We start from the raw sequence: 21,082 nt of genomic DNA, 5'->3' as shown, positions 1-21,082 counted from the left end.
CCATCCCTATTACCCACTCCAACTTCTCACCCTCGCAATGTGCAGCCCTCCACTCCCTCCGCTCCAACTCCAACCTAACTATCAAACCAGCAGACAAGGGAGGAGCGGTGGTAGTTTGGCGCACCGATCTTTACATTACTGAGGCTAAACGCCAGCTCGCGGACACCTCCTCCTACTACCCCCTTGATCATGACCCCATCTCCCACCACCAAACTATCATCTCCCAGACCATCCATAACCTCATCACCTCAGGGGATCTCCCATCCACCGCCTCCAACCTCAGTCCCATAACCCCGCACCGCCCGTTTCTACCTCCTGTCCAAAATCCACAAACCTGACTGCCCCGGCTGACCCATTGTCTCAGCCTGCTCCTGCCCCACCAAACTCATCTCTGCATACCTCGACACGGTCCTGTCCCCCTTAGTCCAAGAACTCCCCAGCTACATTCGGGACACCACCCATGCCCTCCACCTCCTCCATGATTTTCGCTTCCCTGGCCGCCAACGCCTTATCTTCACCATGGACATCCAGTCCCTATACACCTCCATCCACCATCACGAAGGCCTCAAAGCCCTCCGCTTTTTCCTTTCCCACCGAACCAACCAGTACCCTTCCAGTGACACTGAACTGGTCCTCACTCTGAACAACTTCTCTTTCCAATCCTCCCACTTCCTCCAAACCAAAGAAGTAGCCATTGGCACTCGCATGAGCCCCAGCTATCTTCGTTGGATACGTGGAACAGTCCACCTTCCGCAGCTACACTGGCACCATCCCCCACCTTCTCCTCCGCTACATCGATGACTGTATCGGCGCCACCTCGTGCGCCCATGAGGAGACTGAACAGTTCATCCACTTTACCAACACAATCCACCCCGACCTCAAATTTATCTGGACCGTCTCAGACTCCTCCCTCCCCTTCCAAGACCTCTCCACTTCTATCTCAGGCGACCGACTCAATACGGACATTTACTATAAACTGACTGACACCCACAGCTACCTCGATTACACCTCCTCCCATCCTGCCCCCTGTAAAAACGCCATCCCATATTCCCAATTCCTTTGCCTCTGCCGCATCTGCTCCCAGGAGGACCAATTCCAATACCGAACAACCCTTCTTCAAAGACAGCAATTTCCCCTCAGACGTGGTTGACGATGCTCTTCACCGCATCTCCTCCACTTCCCGCTCCTCTGCGCTTGAACCCTGCCCTTCCAGTCGCCACCAGGACAGAACCCCACTGGTCTTCACCTACCACCCCACCAACCTCCATATACATCATACCATCCTTCGTCATTTCCGCCACCTCCAAACAGACCCCACCACCAAGGATATATTTCCCTCCCCTCCCCTATCAGCGTTCCGGAAAGACCACTCCCTCCGCAACTCCCTCGTCAGGTCCACACCCCCCACCAACCCAACCTCCACTCCCGGCACTTTCCCCTGCAACCACAAGAAATGCAAAGCTTGCGCCCACACCTCCCCCCCCTCACTTCCCTCCAAGGCCCCAAGGGATCCTTCCATACCCATCACAAATTCACTTGCACCTCCACACATCATTTACTGCATCCGCTGCACCCGATGTGGCCTCCTCTACATTGGGGAGAGGGGCCGCCTACTTGCGGAACGTTTCAGAGAACACCTCTGCGACACCCGCACCAACCAACCCAACCACCCCGTGGCTGAACACTTTAACTCCCACCCCACCAAGGACATGCAGGTCTTGACCTCCTCCATCGCCAGACCATGGCAACACGATGCCTGGAGGAAGAGCACCTCATCTTCCGCCTAGGAACCCTCCAATCACAAGGGATGAATGCAGATTTATCCAGCTTCCTCATTTCCCCCCACCTTATCTCAGTCCCAACCCTCGGACTCAGCACCGCCTTCTTGACCTGCAATCTTCTTCCTGACCTCTCCGCCCACACCCCCTCTCCGCTGTCTTACACTGAACTGGCTCAAAGGTAGTAGACAGAGGGTGGTGGCGGAGGGTTGCCTTTCAGACTAGGAACCAAAACTAATGATCATTCAAAAAGATGAAATACTCAAGCTAAATTTGTTTAATATTACATTCAATGAGTTCCTGTTAGTTTTAAAAATAGTGAGAGAAAAGGATGGACTGGATATAAAAGTGAAAGTTCCAAATTGGAGGAAGGCCAATTTGGATAGTATTAGGCAAGAACTTTCAAAAGTTGATTGGGGGCAGATATTCGCAGGTAAAAGGGATGGCTGGAAAATGGGAAGCCTCAAAGATGAGATAATGAGAGTCCGGAGACTGTGTATTCCTGTCAGGGTGAAAGGGAAGGCTGGTAGGTAGAGGGAATGCTGGATGACTAAAGAAGTTGAGGGTTTGGTTAAGAAAAAGAAGGAAGCATATGTCAGGTATAGACAGCAGAGATCGAGTGAATTCTTAGAAGAATATAAAAGCAGTATAAGTTTACTTAAGAGGGAAATTAAAGGTAAAAGGTGGACATGAGAAACCATTGGCAAACAGGGTAAAGGAGAATCTGAATGGATTCTATAAATATGTTAAGGACAAAAAGGTAGCTCGGGAGAGAATAGGACCCCTCAAAGATCAGCAAGGCAGCATGGAACCGCAGGATGTGGGGGAGATACTAAGCGAGTATTTTACAACTGTGTTTACTGTGGGAAATAGACGGTGCAATCTTGAAAAATGTCCATATTGCAGAGATGATGGTGCTGTACGTCTCTAAACACAAAGTGGATAAATCCCCAGGACCTTAAGCATGTGTAACCTAGAACTCTGAAGTTGGGAAGTGATTGTGGGGTTCCTTACAGAGATATTTATATCATCGATAGTCACAGGTGAGGTGCTGGAAGACTGCAGGTTGGCTAATGTGGTGCCACTATTTAAGAAAGGTAGTAAAGAAATGCCAGGGAAATGCAGACCTGTAAGCCTGACATCGGTAGTGGGGAAGTTGTTGGAGGGAATACCAAGTGAAGGCAAGGACTGATTAGGGATAGTCAGTACGGCTGTGTGTGTGGGAAATCATGTCTCACTAACTTGAGTGATTTTTATGAATAAGTAACAAAGTCGAGCGATGGGGATTAAGTGGTGGACGTGTTCTATGTGGTAAGGCGTTTGACAAGATTCCTCATGGTAGGCTGGTTAGCAAGGTTAGATCTCATGGAATATAGGGAGAACTAGCTATTTGGACACAGAACTGGCTCAAAGGTAGTAGACAGATGATGATGGTGGAGGGTTGTCTTTCAGGCTGGAGGCCTGTGACCAGCAGAGTGCCACAAGGATCGATGCTGGGTCCACAGCTTTTCTTCATTTATATAAATGATTTGGATGTGAACATTGGAAGTATAGTTAGTAAGTTTGCAGATGACGCCAAAATTGGAGGTGTAGTGGACAGTAAAGAAAACTACCTCGTAGCACAACAGTATCTTGATCAGATGGGGCACTGGGCTGAGAATAGCAGATGGAATTTAACTTAGATAAATGTGTGGTGCTGCATTTTGGAAAGGCAAATCAGAGCAGGAGTTATACACTTAATGGTAAGGTCCTGGGGAGTGTTGGTGAACAAAGAGACCTTGGAGTGCAGGTTCATAGTTCATTGATAATGCAGTTGCAGTTAGATAGAATAATGAAGGCGGCGTTTGGTATGCTTTCCTTTATTGTTCAGATATTGAGTATAGGAGTTGGGAGGTCATGTTGCCGCTGTACAGAACATTGGTTTGGCCACTTTTGGTATAGTGTGTGCAATTCAGGTCTCCCTCCCATAGGAAGGATGTTGTGAAACTTGAAAGGGTTCAGAAAAGGTTTACAAGGATATTGTCAGGGTTGAAGGGTTTGAACTATACGGAGAGGCTGAATAGGCTAGGGCCGTTTTCCCTGGAGTGTCGGAGGCTGATGGGTAACCTTATCGAGGTTTATAAAATCATGAGGGGCATAAATAGGGTAAATAGACAAGGTCTTTTCCCTGGGGTGGGGGAGTCCATAACTCAGTTCAAAGCCTGTGAGTTACATACAAAGTTTAAATTATGATTTCTGTTGATTTGCACAGCTCACAGCCATGAATACTAATGGATGAATCTTATAACCCAAGGGTCAAGAATGATCCTTTCCAAATAGTCAAGCCAAAGAGAACTACAGCTCTTTTCAAGCCTCAAGGTCAAAAAAAAAATAAGAAGGGCAAAACAGCAATGAAAAGTTAAAGTCTAAATATTGCTACGGAAGTGTCTCATGGTGCAGTGGTAGATTCCTTACCTCTGAGCCATGAGGCCTGGCTTCAAGGTCCACCTGCTCCAGTGGTGTGTAATACCATCTCTCAACAGGTTAATTACAAAATATCAAATTAAACTGTTTTAGACTTTAAAAGCCCAACTCATTGAACTGAGAATTCATAGATGTCACCAAAATAATGCTGAACATCACTGGTCTAAAGAAATTCAAGTCTTGATAAAACAAACTTAGATATTGGAAGTAACATATGATGGGAATGCAACTTAGTACTGGTGACTTTCTGAAGTCAGAAAATAAGCAAAATTAAAAACATAACTGCACATTTACGACAGTTAAAGTATGACTGCAGTTAATTACTAACTAAACAGAAGCTGTGAACATCAGATTATGCTGCAATCTATACCGGTATTTCAGAAACATTTCATTCAAAGTTTGCTTTAAAACTGATGCAGTGCAATGGACAAATTCATTTTAAAATGTACCTTAATAGACTTGATAGCCGCCTTTGTCACCTGGTTCATTTTGGCCCTGGAGATGGGTGGTTTGTACTCATTCAATGAGTACAACTAAAAGAAAAAGAGACAAGATATAAGAATCAAGAAACAAAAAAAACTTCAACATAAAATTTAAGTAGCTCATTATTCCTGGTGTGTGCGCATGTGCCCATGACTGCCTGTCTGTCAATTGAAGTGTAACCAGTGAATCAATGATAATAGCTTCTTTTCCTACTCTTGCATTACCTTTAGTGTCCTTTGCCGCCTCCTAGTTCGCATCTATATGCCGCTCATCAGCGAGATCATCTAAATGCCTAGCATTATTTTTCACATGTATAGTGACATCACTTAACGCTACTCATCAATACCGATCATAATACCTCTACTGTTTTGAAATTAACAGACTTCCTCCATGATAATGAGGATTAATTTCCTCCAATATAAATATCAAGACAAATTAAGTCAACATTTGCAGTTCCTAGACAACAGATTCCATCCCTCTTCCTGGCAAGTCTACAATTAAGCCAGTCCATTTGCCGCCTTAATATCACATCTGATCCCATGATGAGATTCCAAACTTCTATTCAGGATTTCATTTAGACTGCCTACTTTCACTTCTGAAACATCACTTTTCATCCTGCTGAAACCTCAAATCATACTTAAGTAATCCCTAGACTGGACCACACCAATGCACTTTTTGCTAATGTCTTCCATTTTACTTTCCATAAAATTATCGTCCAAAACTCCACCAACCATGCCCTAACTTGCAGCAAGTCCAAGTACCCTACTACACATCTATACCCTGTTCACGCAAACACATGGATTTTAAAACAAAAACAAATTGCTGAGATGTTGCTTGTTGTAATCTTGTCCAGCCCTACAGCATTCTAAGGTATCTGTGCCCCTGTAATTCTGGCCTTGTGTGCCCTCAATTTTTATTACTTTACCACTGCTGGCCATGGTTTCAGTTTCTGATCATTTCATCCAACACCTCCTGTGTAATATATTGTTTTATAATGCTCCTTGGAAGCACCTCAGCAAGTTCATTACATTAAGGGCACTTGACAAAATTTCTGGATAAGGAACAGTAAGAATAAACAAACCTAGTAATTTACAATGAATGAGGATAATTATTTTGTGGGTCAGTGCCCCATAGCAAGTTCCATGATCAGCAGGTTGGAGGTGTGGGAAGGTGGTGTAAGGGATCAAGGGAAGTGTTGTTTTGTTATGAGATAAGCTGGACAACAGTTTAATGGTTACACTAATTTAAGATAATTATTAGATAACTACTAATATTGCAGAAGTGAAACCATACAAATTCTCTGTCTATAATGGATTCTTTGAGAGTTCCAGATGGAGGGAAATTATCCACTAGAATCTTAATTTCCCAGACAATTGTCACTGAGTCAGTATCTGGAATTCCAGAGTGTCGACACAACCCCAGCCTGTGCTGCTCCAACGATTACCTGACGGGACAGAGTATCTGGGTCAATACCTTTTCCAAATGATTAACATTTTTTTTTCCAAAACTGAAGACTAACAGTCAATTTTTATAACTAAACTAAACACCTTAAAGTGTTAACTTTTCTAAAACTATTCAGAGCATTACTTAGGTGTTAGAATGTTGTGCCTCCAACTTGTAGGTACAGCACTCTTCACTCTCACTGGTGAGATAGCTTGATGCCCAGATGATTTTGCACATACTGCTTCTGATATTCCGGGATCTTACTTGACATCACCTGTTGCGTCATTTGCTGGTTATGTTGTTTTGTTGGTTAGTGGTGTTGCTGCTGTCAATAATCTTTTCTTGATCAGGTGGAGGTCACATCTGGACACTCTGACTTCTCATTTGCTTACTAGTTCTGGTCACAATGATGCACAATCTTGAATATTTAGCTGTCAACAATTTTTAGTGAGATTCCTGATTTTCTTGACTAATTGCTGCAGTGTATAAAATGACCTTTCAATAGCTTAGGCAAACATTTAGCATTCCTTTTGACCTGCACATCAGCGACCCATGGTCTTACTTTCGCTTGGTCACTTGGAGGAAGCACCTTATTTAGCAGAGTTATCTTATGCATTCCAACATTTAAGTTTGGTAGGTGATTTCATATCAACCTTGAGAGATGTGGATCAAATTGATGAAAATATGATGGTTGTGGTTCTCTAATGGTGACAGCAAGATGATACTCTATGTTAAGGTAGCAAGCTTCTATTCAGGTTTATGGTTCAAAGCTTATTTGTCACCCTGGTGGATTTACTTTTCTCTGGGAACTGCCACATCCAGACATGCCATGCATTTTTTATGGTTCCAATGCCTGTTGTGACAAACACATTTATCATCTTCTCAGGTTTTAATTGAATGCTTTCACTTTCCACTCACATTTTTACTGTTTCTGAAAACTCTGACTATCTCCTTTCCTTGTTCTGTTTTTTTTTTGGCAGTGACTCAACTTATCATAAGCTCTCCACGTGGTGCATTTTCTTCAGCCCTATAAAGCATGTGGGCACCTACACCTCTTGCACATCTTTCTCTCAGTCTTTCGTTGTTATTTCAGTATATTAACTCATTCTTTTTTCCTGATTTAAGTAAAAGGTAGTCAACTGAGTAGTCAGAATTTCATTCATTTACTCACGTCTTTATGTACTCCAGCAGATTCTACTGACTGTAATATTGAACAAATTCACAATTCCTGTACTTCACGTTATTCAAACTATCAAATGGACTGATCTAGCAATATTTCCATGTATGTCTTTAAATTTAGAGTTTACGACTACATTTTTTAGTCTGATTATGAAATTGTCAAACAGGCAAACCTAATTCCTGCCTCAGGGCCTTGAAGGTCCTATCGACAGATCTGATGATTTTACTTTGACTGGAGATATGAATCAAGCTATCAAAAATTATGCCTGGATTTCTCTTCACTCAGATTTCAGCTGTTGAGCTGATATAACCTGCTCTATCCTGCCCACAAAATAATATAAAAGATATTTTCGTCTTCACCAGTGCCTTTTAGAAAGCTATCGATTTTCAGTCTGCACTTCTATTTAATCTTCTCAAATGCTTCTATAGACACTCTTAACGGAGATTCAAATCTCCCGTATGGGAAAGGGCACAGGTGTTGGCGTGCCTTCACGCTCAAGTAGTGACCCTGTACCTTTATGTTGAATGTCTTCCAAAGTGATGCACCCTGATGACATATTTCTTCCACTTGATGAGCAGCTTCAATTATAAACATGCAGTTCCTGTTCATGAAGTAGTCCTTCCTTCAGGAATTGTCTTTTACTTGGATTTGATCAAAGTCTGAGACATGGTCAGGTCATACCAGAGTACTCTCCCTGCAGGAGTGGTGGCTATTGTAAGGGAACTGTTGCTCAGGAACAGATTCCTCCGTCAGCAATGGTTCTGCAGCCTGACAGAGGTGAGAGCTCAGGACAGTGGGCTGACCAGACCTGGATGGCCAAAGAGCAGGTTGGATGTTACCGGCACAGCTGGGCAAGAGGGCATCAGTCAACATCACATTCTTGACTCAAGCCATCAAGAGCCCGATGGACGATATACTCAAACCTGATGCGAAATATGCAAAAGTCAGTTCACCAGGTGCCGGGCATTTTATTGAAAAGGAATTCTTTTTACCTAATCAATGAGAGAAAACATTGGAAAGGTACAACTGCACAGCAGCAAATGCGAACACGATATGGAAAAAGCACAATCAAGGATACATATTTTTAAATCAACCTATTCAAAGATGCTATGACACACTTGTGGAGCACATTGAACTTGAGCCCAGGTCTTCTGGTTCTAAGGCAGAGAAACTAACGCTGTTTCACAACAGCCCTTATAAATCAAGTATACTTGTTTCAGCCAGTGCGCAATTACTAAATAGAGAAATCAAAATATACCTGAAACCAAATATTTAGCACTTGGACCATATGGATTGAGTACTGAATGCAAAACGTAGCAGCACCAGGAAGTCTCTGACTAGAAACTATTAATGTGGTCTTTGATGATGTTATTCTTTTGATTTAAATCAAAAATAGAATCTGAACCCAATAAGAGAACAATATTACAATTTGATTAGTCAATTAAAGCATATCACAAATTATGAATGATTCCAGAAGGAATATAAGAAATAGGAGCAGTAGTACATACTACATGCCAAGCCTGTTCTGCCATTTACTATGATTGTGACCGATCTTGAACTTCAATTCAAAAGATCAAAATTTTTTTTAAGGATCCTTTTGAGATTTTTTCAATGGTTACTTCTTGGCTTTCAGGGGCTCCTTTCTCATTCCCACTCTCCTTTATTAGTGACATAGTCATGTAATAACATACATAATAACATGACCATATGCACTTGTGTTGATATATCAGTAACTTGGATACAAAAAGCATTAAAAAAAGCAAAAAGAATAAATTCATCAATTTCCTTAATAATCAGTTATATTAAACTTAAAGGACAGCATTAATTTCCTAGATATCACAGTAGTCAAATTAGTACAGAACAGGCATAACTTAGTAATAAATGTGTATTTAAAAAATACTAACACATTTAAAAACAAAAAACTAATACTCTAAACATGCTTTCCCTAGATTGCTGAAGTCGCAACTAAATGGTTGCATGTTTGTTTCTAACATAGTCAATGCACCTCCAATATGAGCTGTACATGAGCTGCTTTGAGATGAAACAAATCATCATCTGTAGTAATGAATACTTTTGTTTCAAGACTGAACTGGAAGTGTTCACTAGAATCATACCCATTAAGTTTTCTTTCGCCTCTCTTAGCTTATCATTACCTCAATGAACCATGATTTGGAGATGCTGGTGTTGGACTGGGGTGTACAAAGTTAAAAATCACACAACACCAGGTTGTGACAATCATCTGATGAAGGAGCATCACTCCGAAAGCTAGTGTGCTTCCAATTAAACCTGTTGGACTATAACCTGGTGTTGTGTGATTTTTAACTCAATGATCCAAGTTTTCCTGGTTCTAAGCTAGCCGAGTATGCCATTGCTGAAAGGATTAAAAACTACTCTCTCATTTGCAGTCCCTTTCCTCCATCAATACATCCCTACCAAAGACCTGCAGCTTCATTCTCCTGACCCTCGGCACACCAGTCTCACTTCCAGCAAACACTGTAGCCTGCATGACCCAGTCCCTTGTTGTCTTGACAGCTTTACTTACTCCATTTGGTCATCTGTGTAATTGAATTTTGCTGAGCGTTTTGGAGAAAAATTGATCAACTGCCCATGTCGCTCGCTCGCCCGAAGAGAGCAATAAATGATGGGGACAGTTCATATGCAGAAAAATGTGACACAATATCAACCACCAAAAGGAAAACAAACCAAAATTGTCAAGGGTTTTGGTGCACAGTCCCAAGAAAACTTAAAGTTTTATAGAAAAAAAGTGACATCTCAGCTCAGACAATGCATTAAAGATGTGCAGTTAGAGTCTGTCCGCATTCCTCATACACGCCCACGCACATACACACTTAAGTCCATGGGTGAATTTGCATTTGCAGATATATTATATTTTGTTCAAAAAGCACACAATCTGTAGGTACTCAGTCCATGTGACATTTTATAAGTTCCTACTTTGGAAATAAAACCAGTCTGACTTATTTAAGGGCGGCACGGTGGCACAGTGGTTAGCACTGCTGCCTCACAGCGCCTGAGACCCGGGTTCAATTCCCGCCTCAGGCGACTGACTGTGTGGAGTTTGCACATTCTCCCCGTGTCTGCGTGGGTTTCCTCCGGGTGCTCCGGTTTCCTCCCATACTCCAAAGATGTGCAGGCCAGGTGAATTGGCCATGCTAAATTGCCCATAGTGTTAGGTAAGGGGTAAATGTAGATGTAGGGGTATGGGTGGGTTACGCTTCGGCGGGGCGGTGTGGACTTGTTGGGCCGAAGGGCCTGTTTCCACACTGTAAGCAATCTAATCTAATCTAATCTAATCTAATCTAATCGTTAGGATGCAAACTCTAACCTCACACCATAATGCATTGTCCGAGCTGAGATGCCACTTTTTTTCCCCAAAATAAAACCTTACGTTATCTTGGGATTGTGATTTGAAAGAAGTTCTGGGATTTACATATTTATCACTCAAAACCTGCATCCCCATTCTAAGTGATTAAAGACTTAACAGCAACCTAGGTTTGTTCAATACTTTGACCTTTTACTTTAAATTCCATGTCATATGATCCTGCCCCACAAGCTACCTGACAAAGAAGCAGCGCTCCAAAAGCTTACACTTCCAAATAAACCTGTTGGACTGTAACCTGGCATTGTGTGATTTTTAACATTGCCCACCCCAGTCCAACACTAGCACCTCCACATCATGACCCTTCATACTAACTCCCCCAATATCGACAATGGGCAAAACTCAAATTATGCTCAATGAAATAATATCATTCTAATTATAATCTATTAATATTTCAATACATAAATAAAAACTGATAAAACTCCATTCACTTAATCACTAAGAAAACAAACATTGCATTCATAATTTCATATGAAAGGCAGCTAATCCCTTAAGATCTTGGAGATGTCAGTGATTTGTGAATTTACAACCACTCAACTATGATGATAGGATTGTAGAAGCTGTCAAACAGTAATAAACAAACAAACAAACAAACAAACAAACAATGTCCCTCAGGCTTATGTCAACAAATAACCACAAAACTTTAAGGTACATCTTTCCCCCCCAACTCCCAGACATGGCCTGCAGGAGCTTTAAATAACTTCACAGTTCCACACATTTTGTCCACCTTTCATTCTCCTGTGTTTTAACTATTGATGTGAATAAGTCACTCACTGCAAGAAACAGACCTTGTTCCAACAAAAACTGTTTAAATGCAACACTGTGTTCAAACGCTCAGCTGTCCTATGCGATCATGCCCACACACAAAAAAAAGGGGTATTTCAGGAATGGGAGTAGGGCTTCCAGATCCAGGCCAATGAACTCACTACAACAAGCAGTAGATGAAGTAAATAAATTTTTAACATGTATTCAAAGATAAGCTAGATCGGTGCATGTGGGAGAAAAGAACAGAAAGGTATATTGATGGTGTTACATCAAGCTGAGCTCGGGGAGAATCTGATGGCACATAAATACCCATGTTGACCTACTGAACTAAACACCCTATTTCTGTGCAGTATATATTTTGAAATACTATGCAATATTAAAGCAGACCTGCTGGATATTTTAAGTAATCTATTTTTTACTTAAATTGCTCATTGCCTTAAATATCTACATCACTATTTTGTTGACTCAAACAGTTAACTATCATTTGATGAACAATTTGTGAAGCAAGCTTATGTGGGCAAAAGAAGCTGCTGACTATATTTCCAGAGTACAAGTTAAATAACATTTTGCAGTTTAAAATAAAAATCACAACCACAAAGCAATTTTCAGATGTCTATCCAAAGGCCACATGGGTTATTATTTCATAAAACTTTGAAACAATCAATTTTGTCTTTTAACTGGTGTATTTACATTTCAACTTACAGACAAAAAAATCTTAGCTCACTTAACGACTGAACATTTTAAAGGAAAGTAAAACAAAATCAATTCCAATTAGTTTGAAATTACATTTCAATGATTTCACACATCTTAGTTGAAACTTCGAAGCATATAGTTTGGCACCTTTGTTGTATACTCAGAATATTATAAATTAAGGGGTATTATTATTCTGCTCTGCACCACAAAGTATACAACACTGGTTGTGTTCATTGCTCAATGAATTTGTACTACATTAAGTGCCACCCACTATTCCCCCCCAAAAAATCTCAACGCCAATTCAATCTACAGCATTATTAAAAATTTGTTTTTCAAAAATTTGCTTATGCAATGCTGGCATTGCTGCCTCAGATGTATGGCCGCATGGATAGCATTTATTCCACTTTCCTAAGTGTTCTAGAGAAAATGGCGGTGAGCTGCCTTCTAGAATTGCTGCAAATCTTGGGGTTTATGGATGCCCACAATACTATTATGTAAGGAGTCTCCGACGCAATGACAGTGACAGAATAACAATATAGTACCAATTCAGGATGTTGAGACGGTGTGGGGGGAGGGGACTTGTCGGTGGTGATTTTCCTACGTTGAAGAGTTTGAAGAGGTCATTATCTTGTAAATCCTGAACACTATCATTACAGACTGTCGGCAGCATAGGAAAGAAATGTTCAAGGTGGTGGATGGGGTGCCAATCTCACAAATTGCTCCTGTCCTGAATGGTGTCAAGCTTGAGTATTGTTAAAGTTGCACTCAGCCAAACAAGTAGAGTAGGTCAAAGGTTAGGAATTCTGTGGTAAGTTGCTCACCGCATGAATCTCCAGTGCTTGTCCATCATCTAGAAGGCACAAATTAGAAGATATAATTGCATGAGATGTAAAGGATTAACATGTTGACTGGCACTTCTAACTCGTGCCTTGTAGATGACTGCCTGAATTTACAGTGCTAGGCTGTCAGCTACTTAGAACAGAATTCTTCGCCTCTGACCTACCCTTGTTGCTACAGTATTTTACAGTTGATCCAGTTCAGTTTCTTGTCCATGGTATTGATACTGATGCTTTCAGCCATGGTAATGATATTGAACATAAATGGACGACAGTCAAATACTCTTACGGTGCGAATGTTACTTGCTATTTGTTAGCCATTATATGGATGCTGACCGTGTCTTTGAGCACATTGACACGGGCTGCTTATTTGACAGTCTCAAATGATCTTGAACATTGCTCAACAAGTGAACTTCTGCACTTATAACCTTATGAAGGAGGGAAGGTCACTGCTGAAGTAATTCAAATCAGTGAGCCTAGGACATTAACCCAAGGAGTGTCTGAAATCAGTGGAGAACTTTCAATAACTGCAGGTTTGCGAGGGCACTTGGTGGCACATACCTGCTGCCTTGATGTCAAAGGCAGTTATGCTGGCCTTGTGAACTCAACTCTTTTGTTCACATTTGAACCAAGGATGTAGTGAGGTCAGAAGCTGGCAGAATTCAACTCAGTGCCAGTCAATATGTTAATCCTTTACGCGATTACATCTTTAACATTCCCTTCCATCACTGAGCTAATGATCAATTGAAGATTGATGCACTGGTAACTGGCCAGTATGGATACTTGCCTTATTTCTTGTGCGCAGGACATATTTAGATAACTTTCCAGATTGTCAGATAGACGTCAGTGTTCTGATTATATTGAAACAGCTTGATCAAGGCCATGGCTAGCCTTGTAGCATAAATCTTCGGTCCTACAATCAGAATCATGTCAGAGTTCTTAGCCTTTGCAGTCTACAGGGTCTTCAGCCATTTGTTGATAACTGGTGGAGTGAACTGAATTGGTTAAAGGCTAGAAACTCTGATGTTGGGGACCTCAGGCTGAAGACAGAAAACTATAGGCCAGTTAGCCTGACCTCTATCGTTACTAAGATTTTAGAGTCCATTATTAAGCCTGAGATTGCAGAGTACTTGGAAATGCATGGTAAAACAGGGCTGTCATCTCAGCTTCATCAAGGGGAGGTCATGCCTGACAAATCTTTTAAAATTATCTGAGGAGGTAACAAGCAAATTAGACAAAAGAGAGCCAGTGGTCATGATCTGTTTGGATTTCCAGAAGGCCTTCAACAAGTTGTCACACAGAAGTTTGCTAAATAACATAAGAGCCCATGCTATTGGGGGCAAGGTACTAACATGGATAGAGGATTAGAAGGCAGAGAGTAGGGATAAAGGTGTATTTTTCAGGATGGCAGTTGGTGACTAGTGGAGTTCCACTGGGTCGGTGTTGGGTCCATAACTATTCACGTTATACATTAATAATATGGATGAAAAAAACAGAGGGCATCGTTAGGAAGTTTGCAGATGACAAAGATATGTGGAGTAGGTTGTGTTGTTAGTTTTGCCATGAGCATCACTTGCTGTAGTCCCTATTTAAACAGGCTCTTTGCTACAAAGTCACACTTGTCTCAACTCATTGATGAGATAGTGGTGCCAGTCCTCACTTTGATTAGGTAGCAATCAAATGAAGATTGATTGGATTTTTGAGCAATGAGCAAGTAAGAAGGCTCCAGAAGGACTTGAAATGGCTTAGTGCGTGGGCAAAGTGGCAGATGGAATATAATGTGGGAAAGTTTAAGGTTATGCACTTTGGTAGGAAAAAGAGGAAGAAACAGGAAAGATTTCAGAAATCTGAACTTCAAAGGGATTTTGGAACCCTTGTTCAGGATTTTCTTAAGCTTAACATGCAGGTTTGGCTGGCAGTTAGGAAGGCAAATGCAGTGTTAGGATTCATTTCAAGAAAGCTAAGAATACAAGAGCAGGGATGCACTGCTGAGGCTGTATAAGGCTTTGGTCAGATTACATTTGGAATATTGTGAACAATTTTGGGCCCTTTATCTAAGAAAGGATCTGATGGCCTTGTACGGAATCCAGAGAAGGCTATCAAGAATGATCCCTGGGATGAGGAGCATGTCATATGAGGAACTGCTGAGGTCTTTGGATCTGATTACAGATAGTCCGCATGGCTTTGTGCCTCACTAACATGACTGGAGTTTCTTGCAGAGATGAAAAGAAAACTTGATGAAGGCAGGGCAGCAGACATTGTCTATATGTTGTGGAACTTCAGCAGAGTGTTCCACAAAATTCTGCATGGTAGACTGGTTAGTAAAGTTGGATCACAAGGGATCCGGAGGAACTGGTCAAATGGATATAAAATTGGTTTGAAGGCAAGAGACAAGGGGTGGTGGTGCAGGTTCTTGAATTCTGGCCCTCTTGAAATTAATGCTAACACTGCATTTGTCTTTCAGAATGGAGGCCTGTGATGTGGCATGCTGCAAGGATCACTGCTGTTCATCAGTTATATAAATGATTAGGAGATATGGTTAATAAGTTTGCAGATGACACTAGAATTAGCGGGTAATGGTCAGTGCAGATTATCTCAGAATACAACGGGATCTTGATCTGATGGACCAATGGGTCAAGGAGTGGCAGATGGAGTTTAATTTAGATACATAAGAAGTGTTGTATTTTGGTAAGGCAAACAAAGGCAAGATTTACATAGTTCATGACAACGCACCGGAGAGTGGTGCTGAACAGAGACCGAGGGATGCCTTGAAAGTGGAGTCGCAGGAAGACAGGGTAAATAAGGTTGGCATGCTTGCCTTCGTTGGTCAGTTAATTGAGCATAGGAGTTGGGATGTCATGTATGGCTGTACAGGACATTAGTGAGGCCACTTTTAGAATACTGAATATAATTCTGATCACCCTTCTATAGGAGGCATGTAGTTAAACTTGACAGAGTGCAGACAAGATTTAAGGATGTGGCTGGGACTGGGAGGTTTGAGCTATAGGGAGAGGTCGATTAAGATATGGTCTTTCTTTCTCTGGAGCTTCAGAGACTGAGGGGTGACCTTATAGAGGTTTATAAAATCATGAGAGGTAGGGATAGGTAGAATAGCCTAATTATTTTCTTTCTAGTTTGGGAGTCCAAAACTGAAGGTCATAGGTTTAAGGTGAGGGGGCAAAGTTTAAAAGGGACCTAAGGGGCAACCTTTTCACGCGGAGGGTGGTGCATATATGGAATAAGCTGCCAGAGGAAATGATGGAGGTGGGTACAAATACAACATTTTAAAGGATAGGTACGTAAATAGGAAGGGTTTAGAGTGATATAAGCCAAATGCCAGCAAATGGGACTAGGTCAGATTGGGATGCCTGGTTGGTGCAGATGAGTTGGAGCAAAGTGTCAGTTTCTGTGCTTTCTGACTTGTGGATGATGGGGGATCGGATTGAAACATTTAAAATACTGAGACACCATGATAGACTGCAAGTGGAGAAGATGTTTCCTTTGTAGGAAAGATTAGGACCTGAGGGTACAGCCTCAGAGTGAAGGAACAATCTTTTAGAACCGAGATGAGGAAGAATTTCTTCAGCCAGAGGGTGGTTAATCTGTGGAACTCATTGATGCAGCAGGCAGTGGAAGCTAATTCATCAAGTGTGCTTAAGACATAAACAGATAGGTTCTTGATCGGTAAAGGGATGAAGGGTTACAGGTTGAAGGCAGGAGAATGGGTTGAGAAACATATCAGCCATGATTGAATGGCAGAGCAGGCTCAATTGGCCAAATAGTCTAATCGTGCCCTTCTCAAGGACAACTAGGGACAGACAATAAAAGAAGGTCCTGCCAGAGGCGCCCTCATCTCATGAGCGAATTAAAAAATCCATTCCCTTTGTCTGACACCACATAATACCTCACTATTTCATCCTCATCTCTCCCAAACCTGTGTCAACCACACTTTTCCTTTGTAATTCTTAGAGGGTTAGAGGGAGTACAGGATAAAGATCTAGTAAAGAGATCTAAAACAACATTAAGGCTTTAAGAAAGACAACATTCTTCAAATTACAAAATCAAAAAGTTGAAAAAACGTTACATTTGTAGAAAATATTGGTTAGAGCACCATTGGAGCAGTGTGCAGTTTGGTTCTCTAAATTATAGACAGGGTATGAAGACTCTGCAGAGGATACAAAAAAAAATCATGTCAGAACTAAGAGGTTAAATCTATAGTGAGAAGACACATCATAACTAATTCAGGGAGCTCAAAGCAATAAAGCAAAAAGGTTTGAGGACAAACACAAGTGAGGCATTTAAGATTACAAAAGGATTCGATAAGGTAGGTATAACACTTGTGGGAGACCAAAATAAGAGGTTCATAAATGTCAGGAATAAATGCAATATGGAATTCAGGATAAAGTTATTTTCCAGAAACTTGTTGGAATATGTAAGTTACAACCACCCATAGTTTAAGTAGATATCATAAATGCATTTAAAGGGAAGCTAGATAATCAAATGATACAGTGCAAAAAAGGAACAGAAGATTCTGCTAATAGAGTTGGAAAAGGAGGATGAAAGGAGGTTCATGCAGAGCACAAATACCTGCGGCTATCAGTTGGGCCAAATGATCTATTGTTATGGTGTACATTCTATATACAGCTATGTAAATAAATATGAAATACTAATTTAACAATGCACAGCCAGATAAAAGCGTTTTAATTGTCATCAGTGTTAAGCAGCTGGCCTCAGAAGATGCAGCTGCTGCAATTTCAATATCACTGTTAAGGAAAGGATAAATCATCAGAATTCCTGAATACAGTATTGTCACAATTCCGTAATCCAGATTACGATCTGCACATGTGGATGCTGCGCAAAGTGAAGACAGTGATGACTTCTCAAACTAAATAGATTGCCCAACATCTACACTGTAGTCAGAAGTAAAATACAAGGTGCCTCTGGCAGAAAAAATGAAACATTCTTCAAGAATGAGAAGTTATAAAATATATGCACACCGTTCACAATTGTTGTACCATTCAGTTTATTTAGTTGCAGAAATAATGAAGCTTCAAACTGACTTAGTTCTGGACGATACTTTCTATCGCACAATGGCAAAGCACTTTTATTGAAAATACGCTGGCTGACTCCGCAAAAGTCCATGGACCAGAATATCAAAAATTCAATATTGTAGATGCGAAATTAAACAATGAACTAACCACAGTCTGAAATTCTAGACTCAATGTAACTTGACTATAGAACTGCTCAATTGTTTTCAGTGAATTAAAAAAAACACATCTGATGGAAAACTGGACTAAAATAAATTTGAATGATTGTACATCAATGCATCTGCTTATTTTAAGAACACAATAGAAAAATTGCCAAAGTTGGGTATCGTACATCATGTGGTATTTAAAACATTATCTTTCAGCTAAAAAATCTGCCCTGTAATGCATTTGCACAAGATCTTACTGAACATCAGGAACAATGCATCTTTGTAAACAATAATATTTAAGGGTTGAGAACGAATCAAGAACAAGGAAGAAAAATGAATTAAAGTGAAACCAAGTATAGAAAGAGAAAGAGACAGGGAAAACAAGAGTGGTTTTAATGAGAGAAAAAGACAGGCTTACAATGTTGTCAAGTACAACAGCAAGACTGAGGTTTGCAAAGTTTTAAAAACTATGAAATCACAAGAAAAAGTCTACAAAAAAAGTAAAAGACACAGTAAACTCACCAGAAATCATAACCAATTATATTAACTGAAGTAACATACCAAAGAAGTAAAGCAATGGGTTTAAAATCAATGAGGAACTTAAAGAAAACAAAATCAGCACATAAAAAGTATCAGAGAGAAATTAAGGGCGCGAAAGCCAACAAATTGTCAGAGTCTGACGCTTATATTCTAGAGTTCTAAATGAGGCAGCTGCAGCGATGGTGGATAGATATTTTCTAATCAACCTATTCAGAGATTTTATTACACAACTCTAGAACAGGTGGGGTCAGAACAATCAGTAGGGACACTACCACTGAACCACTAGAGACCTTCAAATCTTATAGAGATACTGGTTAATATTCTCCAAAATTCCTTAAAAGCTCAGGTGTTTCCATGTGATTGAAATTTACTGAATCTAATTCTACTATTCACAGATAAGGCAGAAAACAGGGAACTACAGACCACTTAGCCTGATAACAGCATTGGAAAAATGCTGTAATTGATGAAATCTTACAAAAGCACTTTGGAAGTTGTAGTATGATCAGATAATGCTAACATGCTTTTATGAAAGAGAGTATTGTGGTTCGAAAGTTATTGGAGCTCATTAAGGATGCATAAAGGGAAACCAGTGCATGTCCTACACTTTATCTAATTACTTAAAGTACCATGCAAAAGGTTAATATGCAAGATGAGGATTCAGAGAGGTGAGGATAACTCTTCAACATTGATAGAGGATTGACCAACAGGCAGGAAAAACAACAGGGATGAACAGGACATTTTCAAGTTGGCAGCCTAACCTGTGATCATTGCAAGAATCATTGCTAAGACTACAGCTACTTACAAAATAATGCACATTAATAACTACAAAGAAGAGACCAAGAGTAAGTTGTTCATGATGCAAAGCTAGGTAGGGAGATATGTTGTGACGAAAACCCAAAAAAGCTGAAAAGAGATTCAGTCAATTTAAGGGGCAATGAGATAGCAGATGGAGAAATGTGAAGTAAGCAGACATTTGAATTTAAAACACATAAAGCTTTAAAATGTTGCAGTTCAGACACCCTTGGATACATTCGTACAATTAACAGAAAATTAGCATGCATGTATATCAATCAATTAGGAAGGGAAACATCAGCCTTTACTGCAAAAAGACTGGAATAAAAGAATGAACAACTCTTATGGCAATTGCAAGGGCCTTTGATGAGACTACACTTGGAGTGTTTTATGTGGAGTTAATATTTGCCTTGGAGGCAGTGTAAAAGTTCAGTAGCTTGGTTTCAGGGAAGAAAGGGTTATCCCCTAATGAAAGGTCGAACAAAAGCCATACGTATTCTCTGGAGGAGAGACTATCTTAACATATTGGCTTCTGAATGCTTTGGATTGCTAGATATTGAGATTATTTAGCCCTAGCTGTATGAGGTTTCTCATCAGGCACAACCCAAACAATGCTACCCTCAACAAGTTCACAGAGGAACTCAAAAAGTTTGGTGTTATCACATTGGTTCAACTTTGTGAAGCCACCTATGACAAGGCTCCTGTTGAAAAAGACGGCATTCAGGTTTTGTTAAGTAGCTATAAACTACAACAGGTTTTGGACATATTCTGATGACATGCGGTGCCTTCATATTGTAGAATTTGGATTTTGTCCCAGAGAGTTGAATTTCCACTGGAACAATCTGAAAACGTAATTGAACATAGAAAAAAACTATGCCTGTGAAAAGGTAATTTAATCCATCCAGCTCAACTTTATGATTTCTGTATAGCTGGAGAGGATCAGCTGATCGTTACCATGAGCGCAGGAGTCCTCCATTTCTGTTTTTCAGCAGCAGCAGGATCTCGAAGGGCGGAAGCTCGCACCAGGGGCCTGCCGGGAGCAGTGAGTCACTGATTTGAGATTTTAAATTTGAAGTCAGAGAGCAGAGGTTTCTGGGAAAGGAGGGACTTCTTATTTTTATTTCCGTCCAGCTATATAAGTTAATGTTTGCAAATATCTTCCTCCCCACCCTACACAGGTAAGCCACTGCAACACCACGGACATGATGTGAACATAGGACCTGTGCCTTGTTTGCTTGGTCCTCGTTCTTCTGTCGGTCACTCATTCTCTCAGCACCTACACATTTTTAAATTAGAAGACAATCACCACCACAAAATTCCATCCACAATGTTCATTCTGTAATCTACCATATTCTCCTCACTATCAACCACAAACCTAATTTTAGTATCACCTGAAAACTTCTTAGTCATGCCCCCATGCAGTTAAATCTAATTCATTAGTATATATCACATGAACCTATTTTCTGTTCAGCCTGGGACCTTGTCAATAATTTTGATATCTCAAACAAGTTACCTTTG

General features: G+C 40.7%; 1 protein-coding gene across 4 annotated transcripts in view; it reads right to left on the bottom strand.

The window, feature by feature from the left end:
* The window catches only part of tiam2a (TIAM Rac1 associated GEF 2a), a 289,699-nt gene that overhangs the window by 253,404 nt on the left and 15,213 nt on the right, over positions 1 to 21,082 (bottom strand). For all 4 annotated transcript variants that reach the window (XR_011961891.1, XR_011961892.1, XM_072581040.1 and 1 more), the window contains exon 2: positions 4,691 to 4,774. Coding sequence is in view for 2 of the 4 variants with exons in the window: in XM_072581040.1 (XP_072437141.1) it covers positions 4,691 to 4,774 (84 nt within the window). In the remaining 2 variants the exon portion in view is untranslated. The remainder of the gene's footprint in view (positions 1 to 4,690; positions 4,775 to 21,082) is intronic.

This window comes from Chiloscyllium punctatum, chromosome 11 (genome assembly GCF_047496795.1).
Source record: "Chiloscyllium punctatum isolate Juve2018m chromosome 11, sChiPun1.3, whole genome shotgun sequence".
Classification (NCBI taxonomy): Eukaryota; Metazoa; Chordata; class Chondrichthyes; order Orectolobiformes; family Hemiscylliidae; genus Chiloscyllium; species Chiloscyllium punctatum.
This window is presented reverse-complemented; position numbering and strand designations above follow the sequence as displayed.